The sequence below is a fragment of the Nelumbo lutea genome, chromosome 2 (assembly GCF_056320005.1).
Source record: "Nelumbo lutea isolate HS-2025 chromosome 2, American lotus-T2T, whole genome shotgun sequence".
Taxonomy (NCBI): Eukaryota; Viridiplantae; Streptophyta; class Magnoliopsida; order Proteales; family Nelumbonaceae; genus Nelumbo; species Nelumbo lutea.
The window spans coordinates 106,652,548-106,679,985 of record NC_142685.1 but is presented as its reverse complement, the minus strand read 5'-3'; the positions used below and the strand labels follow the sequence as shown (position 1 = coordinate 106,679,985).

Genomic DNA, 27,438 nt, shown 5'->3' with positions numbered 1-27,438 from the left:
AACTTGGGTTTTAATAGGGGCACGGTGTCACAGGTGACTCCTTCGTCGCGCCATCAAGCACATACAGTGAGCCATCCGAGTGCCAACCGCGTGCCTTCATGGTGTCAACATGTGTGTCATGGGTGGGCTTTGCTTGTACTTTGTAAGGGGGACCGCCAATGGCGTTATTGTAATTACTTAGTATGCTTTTCCATCATTTTGATGTCTCCTATTGTCATTGCCCCAAAAGCTTAACGTACTCTTTGAAGGGAGGTAGGTAGTCGAGTGAGCTCATAAGCGTGTAATGGTTAAGCACGAGATCCCCTCGACACTGTGCTGTGTGCTTGTGCTTACCACTGATTAATGCAATACAAATAGCCTTTTGCTAATTCGTGTGCCATCTTGTTGCCTTTGTGTGTGTGTTTGCTTTGTGTCGTAGGCTTACTCGCCCATTTCGAGTGCCGCACGGGGCCCCAACGATTACCCCCGTGACAGTTGGTATCAGAGCCAGGTTCTCCTACAAACACTCTGGACCTTGTCTTCGTCCCTACATCAACCCAATGAAGAGCAATCAGGGCATTTCCGATGACACACCACATGGGCGGATTCAAGCCCACGACACTGATGAAGCTCCACTTGACGAACCTACCAAGACACAAGCCCCAAAGGGGCGTACAACCAAAGCTAGCAAGCACGACAAATCAGTCGACCAACTAGCTACCGTGGACATGCGCCTCCTACGTTGCGAGGTGACAGTGGGAGAAACCCGAGATCGGGTTGATGAACTCCACCTCAACCTAGAGACGGTTGAGAATGCAGTGGTGGAACTAGAAGGACGGTTCAATGGCGCCTTCAGAGACATGCACACCACCATACAGAATTCGGGAGCTGGGCCTTCCCAAAGCAGCCTACAGGGCTTGCTAGACAGATTCCAAGCGCAATTGGATGAGATGAGAGATGAGATGACTCTCCTAAAGAGGGCAGTGGCCAACACACCAAGCACTCCCTCCACCCTAGCTTCCATGAACATCAAGATTCGAGAGCCAACACCTTACTCGGGTGCTCGGGATGCTAGGGAGCTTGACAACTTCTTGTGGCGACTGGAGCAATATTTCTCTGCCACTGGCATCATTGACAACCAAACTCAGGTACGTACAGCTGCTATGTATTTGACTGATGTCGCAATGTTATGGTGGTGTAGGTGTTGCCAAGACATTGAACGTGGAACTCGTACCATCGACACTTGGGTTGGATTTAAGCGTGAGATCAAGCGGCAGTTCTACCCAGAAAATGTGGAGTACTTGGCGCGCCGAAGAATGAAGAATCTCAGACATCAAGAATCACTACATGACTATGTCAAGGAGTTTTCGGCCTTGACGCTGGAGATCACTGACATGTCAGACAAGGATCTTCTGTTCAATTTTATGGACGGTCTCAGGCCATGGGCTGAGCTCGAACTCCAGCGACGTGGGGTTGAGGACCTCGCCACCGCCATGGCCATAGCTGAACAACTTGTTGATCTGAGAACACCTAAGGAAGATGTGCGAAGACCATCCAGCCCAGGTACCATGAGTTTGAGTGGGGGAGACCCACAATCAGCCCCTACAAAGGAGAAGCCAGTGCCGACGAACAAGCCCTACAATTACCAACAAGGGAAGAAGCTACAAGGAGGCCCAAGCTACTAGGGCCACCAAGCCACCAGGAGACCTCCTCCTGCGCCGTGTTACCTTTGCAACGGGAAGTATTGGACGAGTGGCTGTCCAACCCGAAAGAAAATAACTGCCCTCATCGCCAAACTCAACGATAGTGAAGAGAGCGATGAGGAGAAACCCACAGCGGCGCCAAGAGTAGGCACCCTCCAACTCATCAATGCCATGGTCAAGAAAGAGGCCACATCAAAGCGGCCCACCAAAGCCCGCAAGGGGCTGAGTTATGTAGACATCACCCTCGGCGGGAGGCCGACCCAAGCCTTGGTGGACATTGGGGCCACCCACAACTTCATTTCGCTTGCGGAGGCAAAGCGACTCGGCTTGACCACCACCAAACAAACTGGGTGGGTCAAGGCTGTCAATTCTGGGGCCAAAGCACTAGAGGGCACGGCCCGTGGAGTAGAACTCTGAGTTGGACCATGGAAAGGACCCATCAATCTATCTGTGGTTCCCTTGGATGATTTTCAGGTGGTTCTTGGAGTGGAGTTCCTCAAGCAGGTGGAAGCAGCACTTATGCCCCACATCAACAGTTTGCTTATTCTGGACGAACACTCCCCTTGTATGGTTCCTGTCTCATCAGCCTTGCAGATACTTGGGAAGTAGCTTCCAGCCTTGCAGTTGTACCAAGAAACTATCAACCATGAAGACAGCTCTGCGTCAACAAGGAAGAACCCTTGTCAAGTACCTCACATCGACACTAGAACTGGTTGGGAAGTTGTCACCAGGAAGAAGTCACCCCCCAGACAGTTCCATTTTCAGCGCCAACACCAATGCCAACGCCCAAGTCAACACCAGCAGCAGCATCAGCTTCAACGCCAACCACATTAGCAGAAGTCGACTTCGCAGCAGAAGCCACAAGTGCCCGCAACTGGTGGGCCCAACAGAAGAAGACCCAAGGCCGTGTCAAACCTTGCCCACATCTACTACCACAACCACCGGGGAGAGCGAGTGCCACCCAAGCCATCTAGGGACCACATTCACATCATCCCTAAGGCTAGTTCCCGTAGTAGCCCTGTGAGTTACCCTTGGGGAAAAATGCATGGGAATCCACACCTTAATAATCCAAAACACCATTTTGATCCTTACCTGGCCCAAACCTACCCCTTAACCAAACAGAACCAGCCACTAACATACCTTGAGGCTGCCAGGAAAGGACTTAGCCATAGGAAACCCCAACAGAATGAGCCAACCCGACCATGCCACCAAAATATGCACCTCGGCCTTGGACGACAGCCGGTTCAGGGAGCAGTAGAAGAACCCTCCTTCCGCAACAGTGACTCTAAGGGACCAGGCGAAGCTGATCTCCGAGGACGTAGATCGAATTGAGTGGGGGAGAATGTCACAGGTGACTCCTTCGTCGCGCCATCAAGCACGTACAGTGAGCCATTCGAGTGCCAATTGCGAGCCTTCATGGTGTCAACATGTGTGTCATGGGTGGGCTTTGCTTGTACTTTGTAAGGGGGACCACCAATGGCGTTATTGTAATTACTTAGTATGCTTTTCCATCATTTTGATGTCTCCTATTGTCACTCCCCCAAAAGCTTAACGTACTCTTTGAGGGGAGGTAGGTAGTCGAGTGAGCTCATAAGCGTGTAAAGGTTAAGCACGAGATCCCCTCGACACTGTGCTGTGTGCTTGTGCTTACCACTGATTAATGCAATACAAATAGCCTTTTGCTAGTTCGTGTGCCATCTTGTTGCCTTTGTGTGTGTGTTTGCTTTGTTTCGTAGGCTTACTCGCCCATTTCGAGTGCCACACAGGGCCCCAACGATTACCCCCGTGACAACGGGGCATTCTAAATTAGTCATTTGTTGGCTAAGTAGCAATATTTTGGATGCTTACATTTACAAGCAAACACTAATGGAAATTGATAAATTAGCTAAGGAAGTGGGAGTTGTATTTAGATGGATTAGGAAGATTGCAATGGAATGACATATTCTTTAGCCAAGCAAGGAATTCATATGGATTTTTTTGGACTGAGTTGTAATTGAGATGTGTCTATGAGTTTTCATTTTTCTAAATTATTGAAAATTTATGTTATTGATAAAAAAGAAAAAAAGAAAGTAGATCTTATATACTAAGTGCACACCATATATTTAGCACTACTTTTCTAGTACCAACAGTTTCTCTACTTTGTTAAAATGCTAACAATAGTATATAATTTGTACATGAATAATAGATTTAATCTTCATGTGCTGGTAAGCCATTGTTGGTCATGCCACAGATCCTATACTGTACAGGTGCCCTTGTTGTATACTTGTATTGTGCTTTGTTAGTATTTTCACCCTTGATTGTAGTTGAAAAACAGTCCTAGAAGTATGAGACTGTGCAAGAAAACCAGAAAAACTAACAAGAGAAGATTAGAGAAGAAGAAAGAGAGAGAGAGCTGCGGCAAGGAGAGTTAGAGGATGAGGAGTTTGAACTAATCCTCCCTCTAACACTCTAATACTCTTTTATTAAGTTAATCTTTGAGTAATTACAAGAGAGGTCCTTAGTTGGACAAGAAATTACAAAAAAAAGAACATAGAAGAGTATGGGCCCAGAATAAGGCCCATTACAGAGAAGAACATAAAGATAATATAAAGTAACAGCCTATGGGCCATTCGACCCATCTTCTCTACTCTCCCCTTCAAGCTGAACATAGATGTTAATCATGCCCAGCTTGCCAGTGTCATGCTGAAGCCTTGCCTTGGGAAGACCTTTGGTGAGGAAATCTGCCAATTGTCCTTCAGAGGTAATGAATGGAAGACACACTTCACCTGAAGAGACTCTTTCTCGAATAAAGTGTCTATCAACCTCAATATGTTTAGTTCTATCATGTTGTACGGGGTTGTGGGCAATGTTGATGGCAGCCTGATTATCATAGTACAACATCATTGGCTTGTCATAATCAATCCCGAGTTCTTCCATCAATGACCTTAGCCACAACAGTTCAAAGACTCCATGTGCCATGGCCCTGTATTCTGCTTCTGCTGAGGATCGAGCCACAACTAATTGTTTCTTGCTCCTCCAAGAGACAACATTACCAGCCACTAGACTACAATACCCTAAAGTGGATCTTCTGTCATCAATATTTCTAGCCCAGTCAGCATCAGTATAGGCTTCGAGTTTCAGATGTCCATGCTTGGTAAACAGAATCCCTTTTCCCGGAGAGCCTTTCAAATAACACAGAACTCGTTCTGCAGCTGCCATATGAGTATCTCTAGGTGCATGCATGTACTGGCTAATACAGCTAACAGCATATGCAATATCTGGCCGAGTCATGCACAGGTACAGAAGCTTCCCAAGAAGCCTCTGAAAAACCCCTTTGTCTTCCAACAATGTCCCATCTGAAGCAGACAGTTTGTGACTCATATCAATAGGAGTTGCAGTTGGTCTAGCACTCATCTTCCCAGTTTCAGAGAGCAAGTCAAGGACATACTTCCTTTGGGAGATAAGAATCCCATTCTTGGATCTAGCAACTTCTATGCCAAGGAAGTATCTCAATTCCCCTAGATCCTTAATCTCAAATTCTGTACGAAGGAAAGACTTAAGAGCACGAATTCCTGAGGCATCATTACCAGTCACAACAATGTCATCAACATACACAATGAGATAGACTGCCAGGGATTTACTTCTCTTCACAAAAAGAGTATGATCTGACTGTGTCTGAGTGTAGCCAAATTTAAAAAGTGCCGTTCTAAATTTCTCAAACCATGCTCTAGGAGACAGTTTGAGGCCATAAAGAGATTTCTTCAATTTGCATACCTTTCCTTGCATCTCATTTTCATACATTCCTGGAGAGAGAAACATATAGACTTCCTCATGTAAGTCACCATTCAGAAATGCATTCTTTACATCCAACTGATAAAGGGGCCAATCAAAGTGAGCTGCCAAAGATAAGAGAACTCTCACAGATGTCATCTTCGCAACAGGAGCAAAGGTCTCCAAGTAATCAATCCCATACGTCTGTGTGTACCCTTTGGCAACCAGTCTGGCCTTATACCTCTCAATAGTCCCATCAGCCCAGTATTTAATGGTAAGGACCCACTTGCAACCAACCGGATCCTTCCCTTTAGGCAAATCCACCACTTCCCAAGTATCATTTTTGTGTACGGCATCCATCTCAGATTGCATGGCATCTCTCCATTCTGGAATCTCAAGAGCGTTTGACACAGATCTAGGAATAGGGTTAGAAGCAACTGAAGAGAGATAGGCAAAGTATGAAGGAGAAAGTAGGTCATAAGAGAGGTGTTGGGAAATGCAGTGTGCAGTGCACTTTCGTTTTCCTTTCCTGACAGCAATAGGAACATCAAGATCCGGGAAAGATGGTTCCAAAGAGGTTAAAACAACACCTGTTGTCTCATCTGCGATTGGAAGTGTATGAGGCTCATCTGTTGTAAGAGAAACAACCTGCTCATTCCTGGACCTTTGCCTTTGATACACCTTGGGATTGTGGGTAGGACGAGGAGGTAAAGAGATAGGAGTACTAGGACAAGAAGAATGAAGTGACTGGTCCTCCCTTGATTCATTTTGTGAGGACACAGGCCCATCAAGAGACTCAATTGGGACAGGGAGAGGAAGAGCAAACACTTGTGACAAACTCTCCCCTTGTTGACAATGTCCTTCTTGAGAGGACCCATAAAAAGGGGAAAGTTCATCAAAGGTAACATCCATGGAGACATATTGAGTGCCAGTCTTTGGATCAAAACAACAGTAACCCTTTTTGTGTGGGGGAATAACCAAGGAAGATGCATTTGTGGGCTTTTGGTTCAAACTTATGTCTCTGGACACTTGGAATGTGAACATAATAGGTGCAACCAAACACACGGAGAGGAATCGGGAAGAGATCATTGTCTGGATGAAGAAGACTGAAGGGGGATTTAAACCCTAGAACCCTGGATGGCATACGGTTTATGAGATAGGTAGCAATGAGAACAGCATCACCCCAAAATCTTGTGGGAACATGTGAGGCAAACAAAAGGCTCCTTGCAACTTCAACAATATGCCTATTTTATCTTTCAGCAACTCCATTCTGTTCAGGGGTTCTAACACAGGAACTTTGATGAACAACTCCCATGTCAGAGAGATACAAGGATAAACTCTTCTCAAAATACTCTTTTGCATTGTCAGATCAGAAAATCTTGATTCTGGTATCAAACTGAGTTAAAACAAATTCATGAAATTGCCTCACAAGTCTTGGAGCTTCTTCACGAGATTTCATTAGGTATATCCAAGTGAATCTAGAAAAGTCATCAATAAACATGATGAAATATCTGTAGCCCCCCATAGAAGATAAGTGGTAAGGCCCCCACACATCAGAGTGCACAATATTAAAAAGAGAAGATGATCTTTTATTGCCCAAAGGGTAACTGTTTCTACAATGCTTTGATAACTGACAAGACTCACAATTAAGACTTGACACATTGACTCCCTTAAACAGTTCAGGAAATAGATGACTTAAAGTAGAAAAAGAAAAATGACCCAAACGACAATGACTCAATATGATTCGACTGACAGACTCTGACAAGGTAGATCCAAAAGCAACATTCTTAGGATGATCAATGCATTGTCCAGGAGTGTCAAGCAGGTATATTCCATTCGCTTCATGGCCACTCCCAATCACCTTCCGAGACTCCAGGTCCTGAAAAACACAATGAGAAGGAAAAATGTTACACAACAATTCAATGATTTGGTTAAGCTACTTACAGATAACAAATTAGTATTCAATCTAGGTACATGAAGGGTGGAGGATAGGAGCAAGGAGTCCATAGCCTTGATAGTAAGAGAGCCATCAGCTAAGGTGATTTTGTCACGACCAGGAAGCAAATCATATGAAACAAAGTGGAAAGATTGGTCATGTGATCAGAAGCACCTGAGTCTATGATCCAAGGGATCTTAGGATTACCTGAGGTGGTTGCATGGTTAGCAAAAGCCCTTATATCTGAGTGAGCGAATGCAGTGGTGCCTGAATTTTCTCAAGGGTTGGATGATGAGGTCACTCCTTCAAGATGGCTGATCATCTTTCCAAACTTTTCATACTCAGCCTTCATGGCTGCCAATTGTGCACAGGCAGACTCAATTTCAGCATCTGTACCCGTGGTTGCATTTGCACCCCCTGTCTTCCTACCATCATTTTTTTTTTTCTGAAATCGAGCAGGAACAAGTCTAGGATGTAATTTCCAGCACTTGTCCTTGGTGTGCTTTGGCTTCTTGCAATATTCACAGACAACCTCTTTCTTTCCAGTGCCACTGGGAGCCCCTATAACTCCTTTGGGTTTAACCCCAATATTTGCAAATGCATTAGTGCCAACTCCTTGTACCTGTACCTGTCTTCTGCTTTCTTCACTACTGACTAAAGCATATGCTTGTGATAGTGAGACACTTTCCTTGGACAGAATATTTTGTTTTGTGATGTCATATTCAAGGTTTAGCCTAGTTAGGAATTCAAAAACCTTGTTCCTTTCAACTAATTTCCGGTAGGTCTCTGCATCATTGGGAGTATCCCATGTCACTGCCTCTATTAGATCAATTTCTTGCCACAGAGATTTCAAGGTGGAGAAATATGCTGGAAGGGATTTCTCCCCCTGTCTCAGATTCTTCACATCACTCCTTAGTTTATAGGCTCTGGCAACATTCAGTTTCTGGGAGTACGTTTCTGCAACACTATCCCAGATTTCCTTAGCCGAATTCATCCAGAGATAATGCTGACTAATCTGTGGCTGCATTGAATTCACAAGCCACCCAATCACTGTGTAATTCTCTTGCACCCATTTCTCATAAGAGGGATCATCCACTGGGGGAGCTTTTCTGCTCACAGAGATAGACCCCCACTTTCCTCTATTGCAAATATGAATTTTTACGGATTGTGACCAGGCCAAATAATTGGTTCCATCCAGTTTAACTGTAGTTACAACCAACAAGGAATCAGTTGTAGTTCCCGAAGTATGTCCATATTCAGCAGTACTCTTGTTCTCAATTTCTGAGAAGTCTATTATGTAACAACTTCAATTAGGGTTTCGGCAAGCCACCAATAGTATACTAATTTTAAAGAGCTCATATTGAGTTGAATCAACCACGAACACAGCAACTCACAAACTCAGCTCAGGCCTTACAGCCGTGAGAACCAAGTTCGGTGGCAGCACTTTCAAGAAGAAGGCCTGATTCAACCTTCAAGGAACAATCAGCCGACCTCCAAACACTATGTATTCTTAGTTCCCAACTGTAGAGAAGATGGGCCGAATGGCCCATAGGTTGTTTAGTCTTTCTTGTTATTTATGTTTCTTTTCTGTAATGGGCCTTATTTTGGGCCCATCCTGTCTATATTAAGTTCTGTGTAAATTCTTGCCCAATTAGGGGCCTCCTTGTAATTATTCAAATATATCTTAATAAAAGAGTGTTAGGGTGCTGAGAGAGGAAATGTTCGAAACTCTCATTCTCAGACCCTCATTGCTGAACTCTCAAGCTCTCATCTCTTCAGTTTTCTTCATGGTATCAGAGCATATCTGAACTTGAATATCCTAGGGCTGGAAGCTTAGTCACGTACTGCCTGATTCTTGGAGGTCATTGGATGAGCCCAAGACTAGAATCTCTTGGTGAAGTGGTTCGGTGGCCGGGAAGAATCCGAGAAAGAAAGAGGGGAAGAGGAACAACTCGGTTTTGTTTTTGAAGCTCGACTGTGTTTGGACTGTTGGAGTTCGAACTGTAAGTTGTGCTCAGTTTTCTGGTTGTTCTGTTTTGAAGCTCGACTGTGTTTGGAGGGGAAGAGGAACAACTCGGTTCTGTTTTTGAAGCTCGACTGTGTTTGGACTGTTGGAGTTCGAACTGTAAGTTGTGCTCAGTTTTCTGGCTGTTCTGTTTTGAAGCTCGACTGTGTTTGGGCTGTTGAAGTGTCCGAAAATCCTAGCTGTTTTGTACTATCTTTGACTGCATTAAATCTGGTTTAACCCAGAAATTTCTGGGCTGTTTTTCTCTTGTTCTTGGACTGTTAAAACCTGCCGAAACATCCTTGTAACAAGGCTGTGTATTGTTACTCATATTTTGGCTGTTTTAGGGGGCTGTACGAACTGTTTTTGGGGTCTTTTCTCTTCCTTATGGCCCATAGGTTGTTTAGTCTTTCTTGTTATTTATGTTTCTTTTCTGTAATGGGCCTTATTCTGGGCCCATCCTGTCTATATTAAGTTCTGTGTAAATTCTTGCCCAACTAGGGGCCTCCTTGTAATTATTCAAATTTATCTTAATAAAAGAGTGTTAGGGTGCTGAGAGAGGAAATGTTTGAAACTCTCATTCTCAAACCCTCATTGCTGAACTCTCAAGCTCTCCTCTCTTCAGTTTTCTTCATGGTATCAGAAGTGGCTCGATCCAAGGATGGGATTCTTATCTCCCAAAGGAAGTATGTTCTTGACTTGCTCTCCGAGACTAGAAAGATGGGTGCTAGACTAGTTGCTACTCTTATTGATATGAGTCATAAACTCTCAGCCTCAGAAGGGACATTGTTAGAAGACAAAGGAATCTTTCAGAGACTTCTTGGGAAACTTTTGTACCTATGCATGACTCGGCCAGATATTGCATATGTAGTCAGTTGCATTAGCCAATTCATGCATGCTCCCCGAGACATTCATATGGCAACAATAGAGAGAATCCTATGTTATTTGAAGGGCTCCCCAGGAAAGGGTATTCTGTTTACCAAGCATGGTCATCTGAAACTTGAAGCCTACACCGATGCTGACTGGGCCGGAAACATTGATGACAAAAGATCTACTTCTGGGTATTGCAGCTTGTTGGCTGGTAATGTTGTTTCTTGGAGAAGCAAGAAACAATCGGTTGTTGCTCGGTCTTCGGCTGAAGCAGAATACAAGGCCATGGCACATGGAGTTTCTGAATTATTATGGCTAAAATCATTGATGGAAGAACTTGGAGTTGAATATGACAAGCCAATGATGTTGTACTGTGATAATCAGGCTGCCATCAACATTGCTCACAACCCAGTGCAACATGATAGAACCAAGCATATTGAAGTTGATCGACACTTCATTAGGGAAAGGGTCTCTTCGGGTGAAGTGTGTCTTCCTTTCATCACATCTGAAGGACAGTTGGCAGATTTTCTCACCGAAGGCATTCCCAAGGCAAAACTTCAGCATGATACCAGCAAGCTTGGCATGATTGACATCTATGCTCAGCTTGAGGGAGAGTGTAGAGAAGATGGCCGAATGGCCCATAGGTTGTTTAGTCTTTCTTGTTATTTTTGTTTCTTTTCTGTAATGGGCCTTATTCTGGGCCCATCCTGTCTATATTAAGTTCTGTGTAAATTCTTGCCCAACTAGGGGCCTCCTTGTAATTATTCAAATATATCTTAATAAAAGAGTGTTAGGGTGCTGAGAGAGGAAATGTTCAAAACTCTCATTCTCAGACCCTCATTGCTGAACTCTCAAGCTCTCCTCTCTTCAGTTTTCTTCACCAACAATATTTTCCCAAAGAGAACAAAAAATATAATCCACAGTACTTAAGAGGCCTTTTTACAAACGCTATGTATGCAGGAGTCAACACTTCACTATTAACTAGCTGGAATCACTTCAAGAACACTCCGTATAGGTCCAAGAAGTAGCTGAACAAAAGTAGAGACTCGTACCACTGAGCCCAAACAAGTGTCGGCCACTTGGCAGACCAATAAGATGAGAAAATAACCCAGAAATCTCTGAGTAAAAATAGTCCAGCAATAGTCGACCAGTAGAGCAGATATAGAGGAGTTTCGAGTACTTTAATAGCTCCCCAAATCAGAAAAATAACCTAGCAACAACTCAACAATAACTGAAGCAACTTACAGTCGTATGAATCTCTGATTTGAGCTTCAAATCAGGCTGAACAATCTATCTCTCTAATTCTTCCTGGTCACCGAACTAGTCTCCAAGCGAATAGAGTCTTGGGCACCCTTCAATGACCTCCAAGAGTCAGGCAAGTGAGTCTAAACTTCCAGCCCTAAAACACCCTCATGCAGTCGGCTGGACTACAACCACATGAGAGCCATGCCAAGCTCAGTCCCGCTCTGATACCAAGTTGAAAAACAGTCCTAGAAGTATGGGACTGTGCAAGAAAACCAGAAAAACTAACAAGAGAAGATTAGAGAAGAAGAGAGAGAGAGAGAGCTGCGGCAAGGAGAGTTAGAGGATGAGGAGTTCGAACTAATCCTCCCTCTAACACTCTAATACTCTTTTATTAAGTTAATCTTTGAGTAGTTACAAGAGAGGTCCTTAGTTGGACAAGAAATTACAAAAAAAGGAACATAGAAGAGTATGGGCCCAGAATAAGGCCCATTACAGAGAAGAACATAAAGATAATATAAAGTAACAGCCTATGGGCCATTCGGCCCATCTTCTCTACAATTGTTTTTTGAAGATTCCAGGCAATATATGAACCTACAAATATAGATTTGATACATGGACCTACAAATATGTATATTCATAACGTAGGGTGCAAACTCTCATGGGTTTTCTATCATAAATCCGATAAGGTTACCACTCTATTTCAAGAATCAAGAATAGGCTGATATCCGATCTTTTGATATTTGTTTGACCTTTTTAAGGAACCCACATCATTGTTAAGGGTGCAAGCCTCATTTTTTAGCATTTAGGGTGTTGGAAGTTATGAACACGATATGTGTACATTCTGAATGAGTGAGTGCCCTACAGGTGTTGATTAAGAGAATTTATAAATTTTACCATATTGTCTTATGAGTTGAAGTTGAATTGCTGCTTCTAATGTCTTTGATTATATAATGTTTTTCTGTTGGGGTGAAATTTATATTTAGTGTCTCAACTTGTTGGATCAGAAATGTTCTTGATGCTTCTTTACTGAAGGATGTTAAATTCAGTAAGTTATAGATGAAACTCTAATTACTTGTTTCAGGTTGGATTCACAACTGAAGGCAAGATTTTGGCATTGGATCTTGAAATTTATAACAATGCTGGAAACTCATTGGACCTATCTCTGGCAGTTCTTGAGCGTGCCATGTTCCATTCAGATAATGTATATGACATGCCAAATGTCAGGATTAAGGGAAATGTCTGTTTTACTAATTTCCCAAGCCATACAGCTTTTAGGGGATTTGGTGGTCCACAAGGTATGCTTATTGCAGAAAATTGGATCCAACGAATAGCCATGGAACTTAAGAAGAGTGCTGAAGAGATAAGGGTAACTGTCCTCTAATTGCAATTCTTTATGATGTGCCAACTTTTTTTCTTGTTCTCATCATCTTTTCTTAATTCATTCAAAAATGAATATTTCAGGAAATTAATTTTCAACATGAAGGATATATATTGCATTATGGTCAAAAACTTCAGCATTGTACCCTAACCTCACTTTGGAATGAATTGAATTCATCTTGTAACATTTCAAAGGCTTGTAAGGAAGTTGACCTTTTTAATTTGCACAACCGTTGGAAGAAGCGTGGAATTTCTATGGTTCCAACTAAATTTGGGATCTCCTTTACAACGAAGTTCATGAATCAGGTAATGCTTAGATGAAGCTATGTAGCAAATCATCTTATCATGGTGATTTTTGCTGCATTATTGGACAGTAATTGTCAAACTAGCTATTTGCCTTCTGAGATTATCATGTACTAATTTGTAAGCTTTCCTTAAATTTGTTTTTCTCAACAAGTGTAGGCTGGTGCTCTTGTGCAAGTCTATACTGATGGAACCATTTTAGTGACACATGGGGGTGTTGAGATGGGTCAAGGTTTACACACCAAGGTTGCACAGGTTGCTGCTTCATCATTTGGTGTTCCTCTCAATTCTGTATTTATCTCAGAGACAAGCACTGACAAGGTAAATATCTAATCTCAGTCTGTTCCTTTATATGATTGAACTTATGGTTGATGTCATGATCTTAATACTGAATGCCATAAATTGCTGTTTATGCCACAAAATTGGCTGGTAAGGTTATATTTCTATGAGTATTTGCACTTTGTTGAAGATCTAAAGTGGAAATTCACATTGTGTTGTTTTTTGACCAGCAAAGAAAGATTAATTTTATTAACGAGTCAGGAATAAGTACCGAATTACAATACAACCAATATATCAACAAAACCACAAAAGTTACAATAGTCCCCAAAACAACTACTGCCTATGGATCCCCTGCTTGTATAGTGAGTTGGCCATCCATTTGCAGTCCTGATCCAAGTGAAAGAAGTATTGAGTTCCCTTGCCAGGCTTTCTAATTTATCTCAGGGTATTTCTATAAATCCAGGGAACTTTACACCTTGTGGTAATGCAAGAGATAACCAGTTTTCACTCCCCTTCAACCTCCAAATTTTGAAGGTTTTCTTGCTCAGCTCGTTTTAGACCTTGTAACAGCACTAGCAGCTCAGCCTTTATTAAGTCTCCTACCCCTAAAGGTCCTGAGTACATTGCCAACACTTTTCTTGAAGAATCACTAAATACGCCACCAATGCCGGCCAGTCCCAAGTTTCCTAAAGAGCTCTCATCGAAGTTCAACTTGACGTTATTGCTAGCTGGGGGGTTCTAATCCATCTCCTTTTTTATTTCTCTTTAGAAGAGTGTGCTACTTCATTCCATGCTCTTATTATGTCAGTCACTGAAAAGCTTTGGAAGAGTTCTAGTGTTTTTAGCCGGTGTGCAACTTTTATCCTTATAGATTCCACAATTTCTTCCTTTGACCTATGCTTCTCATTGAAGATCCTTGCATTTCTTTCCTCCCAAACAGTCCACACCACTGCCACCATAATTGTTTTCCACATAACTCTTCTTTGCATTGACTGCCTTAGGAAGTTTGGGTTGAAGAGACTCACTACATCCTAAGGAGCAATCCACTTGCAACCAAAGAGAGAACAAAAAGATTCCCAAAAGAGCACAACAGGACAATAAAGCAGTAAACGTGGTAGGGATTCACCATTTGCAAAGCAAAGAAACACACACACACACACACACAAGGGAGAGGCATTTATTTGGCCTCTTCTTTTGAAGCATCTCATAGGTATTCACCTTTCCAAGAAAAACTTTCCAACACAATGCTTGAACTTTTGGTGGAATGAACGAAATGCAAATAGTTAAAATAATATGGTCATAGATCTTAGGTTGTAACCAGTGTTTTAAAAGGCATGGGAAGCGAGGTGCTTCCAAAATGCCTGAGGCGTATGCTAGAGGCACTGACACCTTTGAGGCGTACGCCTCATGCACTTTTTTCATGAGGCGTGCTAGAGGTGTACGCCTCATGTGCCTCATGCACACCTCATATAAAAAGGCTGAAAAAAAGAAAAAAAGAAAAAAGGAAAAAAGAAAAGGAAAGGAAAAGAAAAGAAAGGGAAGGGGCAAGAAAAAGAAAAAAAGAAAAGAAAAAAAAAGGGAAAAGGAAAGGGTGTCTAGATGACCTTTCTGAAACTCAATGGTGTGAATTACATACCCTTTCCAAAATTTGTGGAAATGAACTCAACTGGCATTGGAGAAATTAAAGTATATTAAGGATGGTAAACCAGATTCAGGCTATACTAGATATAATGAGTGGGTGCAAGAAAATGCACCAATTATGACATATTTGTGGAATAGCATGAAACCCCAAGTGTGAATTTGATGTTCCTAGATACTGCAAAGGAAATTTAGGACCTTGTAAAGCAACTATATTTCTAGACATGATAATGTTACAAGAATTCATCAACTTTATTAGAAATACTTTTAGTGGCAATAGGGTGATAAAACTATAGGAGAGTATTTTCTGGTCTCAAAGAGTCTACATAATGAGTTGAATTCCTATAAACCATTGTCTAATGACTTGAAGGTACAACAACAACAAAGGGATTGGTTGGATGTTGCCTGGTTTCTTTTAGGATTAAGAACATATTATGGACTAGCTCAGACACAATTTTGGTAGCAGTAAGATCCCCACTTTGTGAGAAGTCTTTTCTAGGGTGAGAAGGGTTTCCAACCCATAAATGGATAGTTCACCTATCTTGGAGAAACCTGCTTTAACAGTTTAACCACAGCTAAGAGTGGTAGAGGTGGTATATGTGGTGGTCATGGAGTGAGAGGAGGTTGTAGAGGTGGCAGAGATGAAGATAATGCTAGAAGTCATGGTATAGTAAGAGTGTAGCCATTGTGGTTGGGAAAGATGTATGGTAAGTTTCTGTTATGATTTGCTTGGCCTTCCATCTACTTGGGCTAATCATGCTGTGGTAGGAGGGGATGGTGGTACTATTGGTGATGACCACTGTTTTAAGTTTTGGGAAGGAGGAGATGGTATCCATTACCTTTGTCGAGTATGAAAAGCTTGTTTATCCTCTCTTTTTTTTTTTTTTTATAAATAAAATCATTTCGATTAATTCAAAGATTGGTTACATGAAAATCCCCTTAGAGGTGCGGGGTGCCGCCTCTCCAAACAGCAAATACATGATTGCAACAAAGAATACGTGAATGTTGATGTTAAACAAGAGTTATAGTTGTGTCTAGAACAATGTTTCCCTACTTATCCCTTGTTTTGCCAAGACATCGGCAAATGCATTAGCTGATCTCCCAACCCACTGTACTTATATAGACTTATTTCTTGTCAGCCATTTGAATTTCTTTAACTCATTTTTGTAGCCCCAAGTGACACCCTCCGATTTAACCAACCCACCACTATCTAAGAATCCCCTTCAATCAGAAGCTGCTCCACACCCACTTCTTTTGCAAGTACTCCTTGTATTGCCACTAATAGCTCCACCCAGATAGAGTTCCCAACACCTAGAGGGTCAGAGTAGAGTTAAGACAACCTCTCTGAGGAATGACCTCTCCAACCTCATTGCTCAGTACACCTCCCATCTCAGAGGGACCTGGGTTACCCTGGCTACTCCCATCAAAATTCAGCTTCAAAGAACCAAGAGGAGGGGGGCCCAGCTAGACAATATCCTTACCTTGGAGGAGGAACAACTTGCTACCAACCTCCAATCCTTCCACCAATCAGTAAAAGAGAAATGGTTAAATAATTCTAGAGTCTTTAACCAATGTATTGACCAGTTCATAATGCAGCCTTTTAAGGCTTGATTGCTCCTTCCTTTTTCTTTGGAAGATCTTGGCATTCTTTTCTTCCCATACTGTCCATAACAATGCTACTTGCATGCACCTCTACATTTTCCTTCCTCTTTTATGGGGTCAAGAGAAAAAAGAAGGGTTAAAGATTGTACTAACTTCTGTTGGCATATCCCAACTACACCCAAACAAAGATAAAAGCCAAACCCAAAGCTCTGCAGTTACACTACAAGATAAAAATAGATGATTACAATCTTCACCATGAGATATGCAAAGAATACACCAGTTTGGTGAAATACAAAGGACGGGTCTTCTCTTTTGTAGGTTATCCATCGTGTTCACTTTACCATGCCACACTTCCTAACACAAAGCCATAACCTTGGGGGGGGGGACCGTCCTACACCAGACTTCTTTGGAAGGGAAACTTTGTTGAGAGGATGTTTGGCAGAGGAAATTGAAAGTGGAGCCTCAAGAAAAAGACCCATTGGGGTGAATGGCCCAAATCCTTTTATCGGATTTCGAGGAATCCATCCAAACCTTATCAAGGAGACAAGAAGAGTAGACAAGCACTCAATTTCCTCATCCCTTAACCCTATACGGAAACCAAAATCCCAAGATAGTGCTGGCAAATTTAAGATCGACGGAAGGAATTTTGAGATAACCTCTTTTTTATATAAAGAAAGAGTACAAATAAGCTTGTTTATCCTCTTCTTCCTCTAGTAATACTGTTACCCTTGCAAAACTAGGTACAACTTACATTGTTTCATCTTCTAAGTCTTCGGTCATTAACTATGGAGCTTTAGATCATATGACCAGGTTTCTAGATTTGTTTATTTCTTTATCCCTCTCTCGACCTCCCAAACTATTACCCTAGCCAATGATACTACCTATGCTATTTTAGGTACTAATAATGTTGCCTTACACTCTGATTAGACTCTACCCATTGTCCTTTATGTTCCTAAATCTCTCTTTAGTCTTATGCCTATTGGTAAGTTGACAAAAACACTTAATTTCTCTGCCTCCTTTAATCCCTCTTATTGTGTGTTTCAAGATATCAAGATGGGAAAGACGATTGGTGGCGGGCATGTGATTGGAGGATTGTAGATGGTGGTTCGTAGAGAGCCCTTCATACCACTACTACTACACCTTAATAGTGGCATTGTTGGTTTGCACATCTGTTTCATCTTGCTCTCCAAAAGTTTGTTCCCAATTTAGCATCTTTTCTTGAGTTACAATGTGAAGTTTGTTAGCTTAGTAAACATTACCATGTGTTTTTTTTTTTGTTCCAAGGGTTAATAGAAGTGTTTCGGATCTTTTTGAACTTGTTTATCCAGATGTTTGGGGTTAATGTCCAATTGAGTCTTATAATGGTTTTAAATATTTTCTCATTTATTGATGATTATTCAAGGATGACTTAGTCTTATTTAATGAAATATATTCATAATTGTTTAATATTTTTGTTTCCTTTTATGTTAAAATTAAGAATTATTTTGGTGTATCCATTAAGTTTTTTGTCACCCAAACAATGCAAAATAATATTTTCAACACCGTTTTTAGATATTTTTTGACTCCCATAGCATTATAGATAAGCCTTCCAGCCAACGTTCAAAGAATCAGATTGGACATAGTATTGGTAAAAGGAAAGGTTTAACTGAGGTCAAACCGTGATATAATGGACTCTTTGGGGTGGGGGTCAATTCATTCTTCTGCCACCCCTGACTTCTGGTGTTCTCTCTTTTATGAAGTGGCAAAGTGAAAATCTTGCTATCCTTACAATAAGATTTTTTTTGTAAGCAACAATAAAAATTTATTAAAAAGAAAAATTGGACACAATCTTAAAGGCAGGTGTTAAGACAACACCCCCCCAAGCCCAACATCTCCTACTACTCTCCTACATCAACACAACAAAATAAAACACAGAAAGAGAAGCCACAAATACACAACCACCGCAACATCACGCAACAATTACCAAGGATCAAAGTATCGGTATCATATCGTATTGAACAACTTGGATACGGATACCGATATGGATACGCTTAGGAAACACATGGATACGGACGAAAAATATAGAAACATTTGGATACACTAGGGAAATGCACAAAAATTCCATAAACATATTAAAAATATTAAGTTTAATGTCAAAATAATTATAAATAATATATAAATACATAGGAGCTTTATTTTTAATGGTATATATGATGAAATATATTACAACTAATATAGTGAGATGCATAGATATTATGCAACTTTATTGATAATGCATCAATCAAGAATCTAAGACATATTATATAGATTCCTAGAAATTAATACATGCACAAAGCCATTATTATTTTATTTTCTATTAAAGTTCAAGGCACAAAACATATGCAACTATTCTATTTGAATTACTATATCAATATTTCTATTTTACTATTGAGAATAAATATGTTATTATAAAATGTAAAGTAAAGTATTAATTAATAATTTATAAAAATTATATAATCTTAACTGAAAATATATCAAATCTATTAAAACTTTGAAGATATATATCATATGAAAATTCATAAATTTTAATTACTAAAATAATTATTCCATTATTAATATTTTATTTTTTAAAATTTCTAAAATACAAAATTATTTTATTTTCATATAAATGTTGGTTAGTGGAATTGACCAATTCAGTTTATATTATATTCTCAAATATTTTGTAAATAATATTTTTATTTATTATATAGTAAAGACATTATTATATAATGCAAATTAAAATATTATTTAATAATTTATAAAAATTTGAATATACATATAATGTGCAAATTTATAAATTTTAAGTATTAAAATAATTATTCTATTAATAATAATTTTATTTCTATAAATTTCTTGAAATTAAAAATCAATTTTTGGTATATATGTAGATTTGATAAACTATTTATTCCATTGTTCATAAAATATTAATTTTATAAATTATTCTTTTTAATTTATTGTTGGAGTTGTTGAATATTAGTATATATTATTTATTTGGGTTGTGTGTAGTCCATTAGACTTTAATGTTGATAAAGGTTAATATGTTTCTTTTATAATAAAAAAGTGGTAAGTGCCTTGTTTGTTGAAGAGGCATATGCTCTTGGTCGTTGGGTGAGACGTGGTTCGAGTGGCGCTATCCTCATTTTTTTAAAGTGAGACATAGTTTATAGTTGTTAGATGAAGGCATGGACGTGCAGTACGCTGTTGTATCAATGCGTATCGGATCGCATTGCTCGATACTATATGATATGTGCCGGTACAGTAGCGTATTGGACTGATATGTGAGACGGGAAGGTTAAGTATCCAGTTGTGACGTATCCTGTGCCAGTGAGGTCCGATACCGATACGATACGCCCTGTATCAGGCGTATCATATCAATTTTTTAATCATTGACAAATACTACTAAACATAGATCAATCTTCCTCCCCACCAAATTCTTCTCCGTCTCCACCCTCATCCCAAATTTCTCCCCCTAAGGCTTCAAAAGTCTTTCTCATATTCTCCTCCTTTCTTTTTCTTTTGAGTTGTCCAAAAGCTCTCCTGGCAAAGCTTTCTCCTCCTAGGAAAAACAGTCCCAAAGCCTTGTCGACTTCCACCTCCTTATCAACTAGAGTCTTCACATCCACACTTCTTTTCTTCATTTCCTTTTGCTCCAGCAACAATTTACCAGAGGTCTCATCTACATCATTTCCCTCCCTACATGTAGGCCCCGAATAGTTGGTCTTTTTCGACTTCTCCCATTGAGGAGCCACAACCATCGGAATAATCATCTTACCAGTCCCTGTAGAAGACGGAGTACATTCCAGACTAGGAATCACAAGATTTTGGGTTTTAAATTTTATTCCCCTCCTATAAATTCTTTTGTACTTGTTGGTTGGCCCTACTCCCACCAGACCATCTTTAAACCTAGAAAAAGCCTTTGTGACATGAACTACACCGAGCTTGCTTGAAACTCTGGGCTTCCTACGAATCCCCAAGACATCACCACTTCTGGCCAAATTAGACTCTTTGTTCTTTTTGCCTAGATCAACTCTCAATCTTCCAACAATCACTTCGGTAACCATGTAATCAGAACCATTCACCTTCTCGCCCTCACCTTCTTTGTTTGCCTCCTTTTTCCGTCACCTCCACCCTAAGCTCACCCTCATTCCCTTCTCTTGACTCTCTCTCTTTCTCTAAGAGTTTGTCCGGGTACTTGGCAACGGGACCACTACTCTCATGTCCCAACTCAAAGAAAGAAGCAACATGATTCCGACCTTGCGAATCTTCAGCAAGATCGGGGAGAAGGACGCCTGTTGTTTCCTCGCCTTGCTTTCCATTGAAGAGCTCCCTTGAAGTCACATCACCTGCCCTAGTCTCCGAGCATGACCCTTTTACTCAAGCTTTAAGATTAGCAAACTTCAAGTTGCCAGTAGTTGCACCACTCTTATGCTGAAATCGAACACCCACCCATATCTTCCTCTATACCCTTCTCTTAAAATTCTCCTTTCAAATTCCGAAGGGGCTTTTATCTCTCAGCACATTTTTACTCTTGCCGCGGGCCCCACACTTCGTAAGATCTTTTATAAATAATTGACTCCTGAAACCTAACCTTTAAGAAATGATGGCCCCTTTAATGTATATTCGACACTCCATAGACAATAACGATCTACAAAGATTGTACTCAAAAGAGAAGGAAGTTCATCCATTGTGCCCATTTCAGCCTCCCTTAAGCCTCTCTACAAACCCAAGTCCCAAATGTCCCCAAAGAAATGAACAAAAGCAATTACTTTCCTCTTATTCAAAGAAAGGGACTATAAGGAAGGGAATAAATCCATGTGAGGGACTTCCTCTAACTACACATATTCTCAGAAAAGCACTTTATTTCCAAAACAAGCATCATAGTTGAGAAATGAACAAAGGGAAGGGATAGTTCCATGTATGGCTTTGCAAGGGGATAAATAGGAAGCCCTAGGGTCAAGACGAGCTTCCCATCCATTAGCTTCCCTACCATGAAGACATTGGTATCACTCAAGTCATCCACAAATTGCAAATGAGTAACCACTACCTCTTCCCTCCTAGCTTTCCAATCATTTATCAAATTACTAGCATTTACTCTTAAGATCAAGCCACTCAGTACATCTGCAACTAATCTGAACAGAAAAGGAGATATAGGGTCTCCTTGTCCAAGGCATCGTTTTACCAGTAAAAATTCTTTAGCCACAACATAGAAAAGGAGATACACCCTTTACCAATTTACACCATCTCTCTCCAAATCCCCTACACCTCAAAAATTCTAGAAGAAAATTCCAATCAACTATATCAAAAGTCTTTTCATTATCAAGTTTGCAGATTAGCCCTTTTAGTAGTGTGTTGCAACATTTTGGCTTGAAACAATGTAGTGTTGACCATTCTGTGTTTAGCAGGGACTCTTCATTTGGGAAAATCATTTTGGCAATGTATGCTCATAATACCATTCTCACTGGTGATGATGCACATGGAATTAATGAGTTGAAATAGCTCCTACAACAACGCTTTCAAACTATAGGTGTAGGAACCTTGAAGTACTTCCTTGGAATTGATATAGCTTGATCGAAATGGGGAATCTCTTTGTCCCATTAAAGTTTGTGTTGGGTATGTTGGATGAAGCTAGGTGGTTGGGATCCAAGCCGGTTGAAACTCCTATGGATCCCAATGTGGAGATGATTGATAGTTAGGGGGAGCGATTAGAATATCCTACAAGTTATCAAAGACTGGTAGGCATGCTGATCTTTCTTACCATCACTAGGCCTGACATCTCCTTTAGTGTTGGAGTCCTCAATCAATTCATACAGAATCAAAATACTGCTTATTGGGATGGTGTTATGAGGACGTTGAAGTATCTAAAGGGTGGTCCTGGTCGAGGGCTTTTGTATAAGAAAGGAGGAGATGTCTTTGGTAAGGTATTGAAATACAGATTAAGCAGGGTCTCCAATGGACAGCAAGTTCTACTATGGGTTGTTGTACCTTCTTGTGTGGAAATTTTGTTACCTGGAAGAGAATGAAGCAGAGTGTGGTTTCTAGGGGTAGTGCTGAAGCTAAATACAGGGCAATGGCCCATGCTACCTATGAGCTAGTTTGGTTGAAGCATCTTCTTTAGGAGATGAATATCACAATTTGTCAACCCATTAAATTCTTTTGTGGCAACTGAACAATTTTGTGAGAGAGATAGTAACAAGTGGAGATATTGTTACTCCCTATGTTAAATCTAAAGATCAAGCATCTGATATTTTTACTAAAAGTGTGGGTCGCTTAAGGATGGATTATATTTGTAACAAGCTGGTACTTTATGATATATATGCTCCAGCTTGAGGGGGAGTGTTAGAATTGGTTGACAGGGCATTATTGTCTTTTCCTTGTTTTTTTTTTCTCTTATATCTGCTGTATCTTATCTAAGGGCATTGTTGTCATTTCAGCTTAGTAAAATGTTAATAAAAGCTGGATTGACAGTAAGGAGAGTAGAGAGAGATTTCTCCTTGCTTATCTTCACTCTTTTCTTCTCCTTCTCTTTTACTTCTTTTTCTCTCCCTACCTTCTTCCTTTTCTTCTCTCTCTTTTTCTTCCACTTTACTTTTCTTTATTGAAGTTTGAACACCAATTAGTCAATACTTTGAGAGGAGGGGAAGTGCAGTTTGGATCTAGACAACAGCAGCCAGTTGTTTAGAAAGTAGCGGAGAATATCTTTTAATTCCTAAAATATTTGTAATCCAAGGTGTGACTTCTTATAATCGCAGAGTTATTGGTTATAGATGAAAACAGAAACAAAAGTTTTGGCAATAATGTCCTGGACTTAATTAGCTCCAACTGAAATGGTTTTGTATTTCCTCTTTGCCCATAAACTCTATTGTGCTGATGCCAGAACATATATCCATGGTCTTCCCCTTTGTTTTTAGGAGGTGGAAAGGAATTATACTTCTTTCCTTTCACTTTGTGCAGGGCCAAATGCACTTTTATCTCATCTAATGTATTTGGCTCTTGTATTTTGCATTTCATGCTAACAACTAGCTCTGTTTTTGTTTAGATTTTCTAAGAACAACCAGGAAGACTGAAATGTTCTTAGACCGTTGTCAAGCATGAAAAATATTGTTCATCCACTGGAATGATTATGGAGAAGATTGCATGGTATGGTTTCTTATTACTCTTTTCAGTCTTAACTTCTATATTCTTTTCTTCAATTCAGGTACCTAATGCATCACCAACAGCTGCTTCTGCAAGTTCAGACATGTATGGAGCTGCTGTTTTAGATGCTTGTGAGCAAATAAAAGCGCGCATGGAGCCTATTGCTTCAAGAAATAAGTATAGTTCTTTTGCTGAGGTAATCATTCTTGACTGCTACTTTTCTTTCTGACTTTTTTTCTTCTTTTTTCTGCATCTACCTTGATTATTGGGAATGATGGAAGACATAAGTATCATTTTCTCATGAAGCAGTCTTATATTCATGTTATGCATATTATTTTTCTTTTTTCCTTCTCCTTTCCTTTTGCTCTAAACGTAATTAGTGACCTCACAACTTCATGTGGCCTTACTCCCTGCTGTTTCGGGTCAGATGAAGCCTGTAATACCATTTCTGCTCTACAAAGAACTGCCATGTTTTCTGTCAAATGAATTTTACCAGTTCAAACCATGTTTTCAATGGTCTTTCCCTTGTTCTTTCAGAACCTTCTACTTGCATCAAGTCACTTCTTGTTGGTGTAGTCATTAATAGCCCATACAGATGACCAAACCATCTCAGTTAGTGTTCCCTAATTTTGGCACTAATTGGATTTATTGGTATTTCCTCCCCAACATGCTCATTTCTAATTCTATCCATTCTATTTTTTCCACTCATCCATCCATCTCAATATCCTTAACTTAGATACACTTGTTTCCATAATATATTGTTTCTTCATTGGTTTTTGTTTGTGACACAACACATTGGATGCACTTTCAACTTTACCTATCCTGCTCTATCTATCGCAACACCCATTTTCATTTCTCCTTCATTATGAATGATTGATACAAAGTTGGGAGTGGTTTATTATGGGCATTTGTGATCATCCATCTTAATTACATCACCTTTATTACTAATAATTCCACTAAACTTGTAACTTACGTTTCCTGCCTTAATCTGCTTTATCTTGAATCCTTTTGATTATAAAGCATATTATTTATTCATAAAGCAACATACACCATGGGAGCTCTTTATAGTGGATCCTGTCCAAGAAGCTACAGAATCTCTCATTTGACCATTGCAGTCCCCGAAGTGTCAGATGTAGTCAGTTAGAAATGGAGAAGGAAGACTACTCCAAGGAGGAGCATTTTTCTTCAGAGTCTAACACAGACGACACAGTCAGCCTTGGTAGTATCGATCTACAGCTGTCAAGGTCAATCTTAGAGGATAAAAGATTTCACACAGACTTGCTTTTCTTAGAAGATGATGCCTTGGGTCCATTAGAAGATGTCCAGGAGGAAGTTTTGCAAACTCTCAGGTCTCCAAAATTGGCGGTAAATCCAGCAGAGCCTACAAAGGAAACACAAGGGACGCTTAACCCGGAGCCTATTCCCTTTTCCACAGAGCAACATTCTTCATCGAATCAGAGGAACATGAATCCTTCTGTTCACAGAACATAGATTCAGCGGTTGGGGGCAAAATGCTAAGATGGATTTGGATGTTACAATTAACATGACATTAATAGAACCAAATACACTTCCACTTTCTCCTCAGACACAAGATTTGGTGGCAGCCCCTGATTACCTTTCTGGGACTTTAGAACCTTTGTCCTCATCTCGTACTGGTATAGGTATGTATGTTCATTTGGTTTTTGGTACTGATGTAGGTTCTGTGCTTGAAACAGGTATCTCAGCTTCTCAATTGGAAAGAATAACTTTTAGAGGGGAAGGTGTAGGCATAACTAATGGTTGTGTTGAAAAGGAGAAAGAGCTTCAGTTGAGAAAAAAGCAAGAGTAGTAGTTAGAGAGAATCTGGAATCTAATATGTGCTCTTCTTGAGGAATACACGCAAAGGGAGGGGTTGGGTGTGGTTTCTGAGAATGTTGACAAAAACTATGAAAAGGAGGGGGGAGAACTGCTCTTGAAAAAATTGTAGGAAGAATTAGAGAGGATATGGGGGCAAATTTGTGAACTATTGGAGGAGTATAAGATCATAGAGGATTATTCGGAGGAAAACACAAATGAGAGTGGGAACCCAAAAAACTGTCCAAGCACCCGGGGAGTGGGAAATAACAGAAAGAAAAAGAAAAGAACTGAAGTAGAGAGGCTGATTTCAGATATAAAAGGGGACATTGAGTTTAGTGGCAGAAGGGGAAGAAGAAAGACTCCCAAGTAGGAACCTTTAACCTTAGTTGGGCTCTAAAATTTTGTTTCCCATGAAAATCATCAGTTGGAATGTGAGGGGCTTAGGGAGCGCAAGGGAAAGGAGGTTAATTAAAGATATGCTTAGAAGGAATAGGCCTGATATAGTGATGCTACAAGAGACAAATTAGTCGATTTTGACAAAAGATGGGCCAAAAGTGTGTGGAAGTCAAGAGGAATAAGTTGGGCCTTTGCACCCTCTTGGGAGGCTTCAGGGGGTATTGTCACATTGTGGAGAGAGGATGTTGTAGAGGCAGAGGAGGAGTTAATAGGAAACTCTTCGGTGTCTGTAAAGTTCAAGTCGGTGAACGATGGTTTCGTTTGGGTGTTGACCAATGTCTATGGCCCTAATATCTATAGAGAGAGGAATGGATTTTGAGAAGAGTTATATGGAATCCAAGGGCTATGGGTGGGTCCTTGGTGTTTGGGTGGCGATTTTAATGTATTGCGCTTTGTTAATGAGACAAATAACCCCCAACAGCTCACTACAAATAGTATGAGAAAATTTAATGATTTTATTAGTTGTAGTGAGCTTAAGGAGCTTCCTCTTGTGCGGGGCCTTTTTACTTGGTCCAACTTCCAAGAAAGCCTAACTTGCTTGAAGCTTGATAGGTTCATTTTTAACGAAAGTTGGGAAAATCATTGGAGAGACTTGCTATCCAAAGCTCTACCTAGAGTTACCTCCGACCATTGTCCCATTGAGCTAGGACAAGAGCCTTTTAGGAGTGGACCCAAACCCTTTAGATTCAAAAATATGTGGATGACACACCCTGATTTTGTAAAAAAGATTGAGGAATGGTGGAATCAAGATACGAGGGGGGGGGGTGAAGTGGAAAGGGGTAAGGTTTCATAAGAAGTTGAAAAGCCTGAGGGGGAATTTAAGAGAATGGAATAGGGACCTTTTTGGGAGAATAGAGGAACAAAATCCAATCTGATGACCCAAATAGAGGACCTGGATGAGAAGGAATCTCAACGAACCATGAATACTCAAGAAAGAGAATTAAGGTGGATGTTGGAAAAGGAATTATAGGAGGTTCTTTTGCGAGAAGAGATATATTGGAGGCATAAATCTTGGCATAAATGGATAAAGGAAGGGGATAGGAATACCAATTTTTTTCATGAGATGGCCAATGGAAGAAGGAAAAACATGGTTACCAAACTTGAAGTGGCTGGTGTGGAGTTGGACTCCCAAGAGGAAAGAGCCAATTGTTTTATAACGCGCTTCAAATCTATATTAAGGAAACCTCTAGCTAGTCGAGTGGAGTTGGCTGGGTTGGATTGGCCTACACTGTCTGAAGAGATGAAATTATGGTTGGAAAGGAGTTTGAGGAGGAAGAAATATGACAACTAGTTTTTTCAATGGATAGATCTAAGGCACGAAGGCCAGA

At 40.4% G+C, this 27,438-nt stretch overlaps 1 protein-coding gene across 2 annotated transcripts in view; it reads left to right on the top strand.

Annotated features, from left to right (window-relative positions):
• Positions 1-27,438, top strand: part of LOC148872553 (xanthine dehydrogenase 1-like) — a 109,894-nt gene that overhangs the window by 37,206 nt on the left and 45,250 nt on the right. The window contains exons 8-11 of one of the 2 annotated variants that reach the window (XM_088973922.1): positions 12,570-12,854; positions 12,950-13,171; positions 13,328-13,489; positions 23,880-24,014. In XM_088973922.1, the coding sequence (XP_088830048.1) occupies positions 12,570-12,854; positions 12,950-13,171; positions 13,328-13,489; positions 23,880-24,014 (804 nt within the window). Of the gene's footprint in view, positions 1-12,569; positions 12,855-12,949; positions 13,172-13,327; positions 13,490-23,720; positions 23,827-23,879; positions 24,015-27,438 lie in introns of those variants that run through there. The other variant, XM_088973923.1, reaches the window with a different exon arrangement.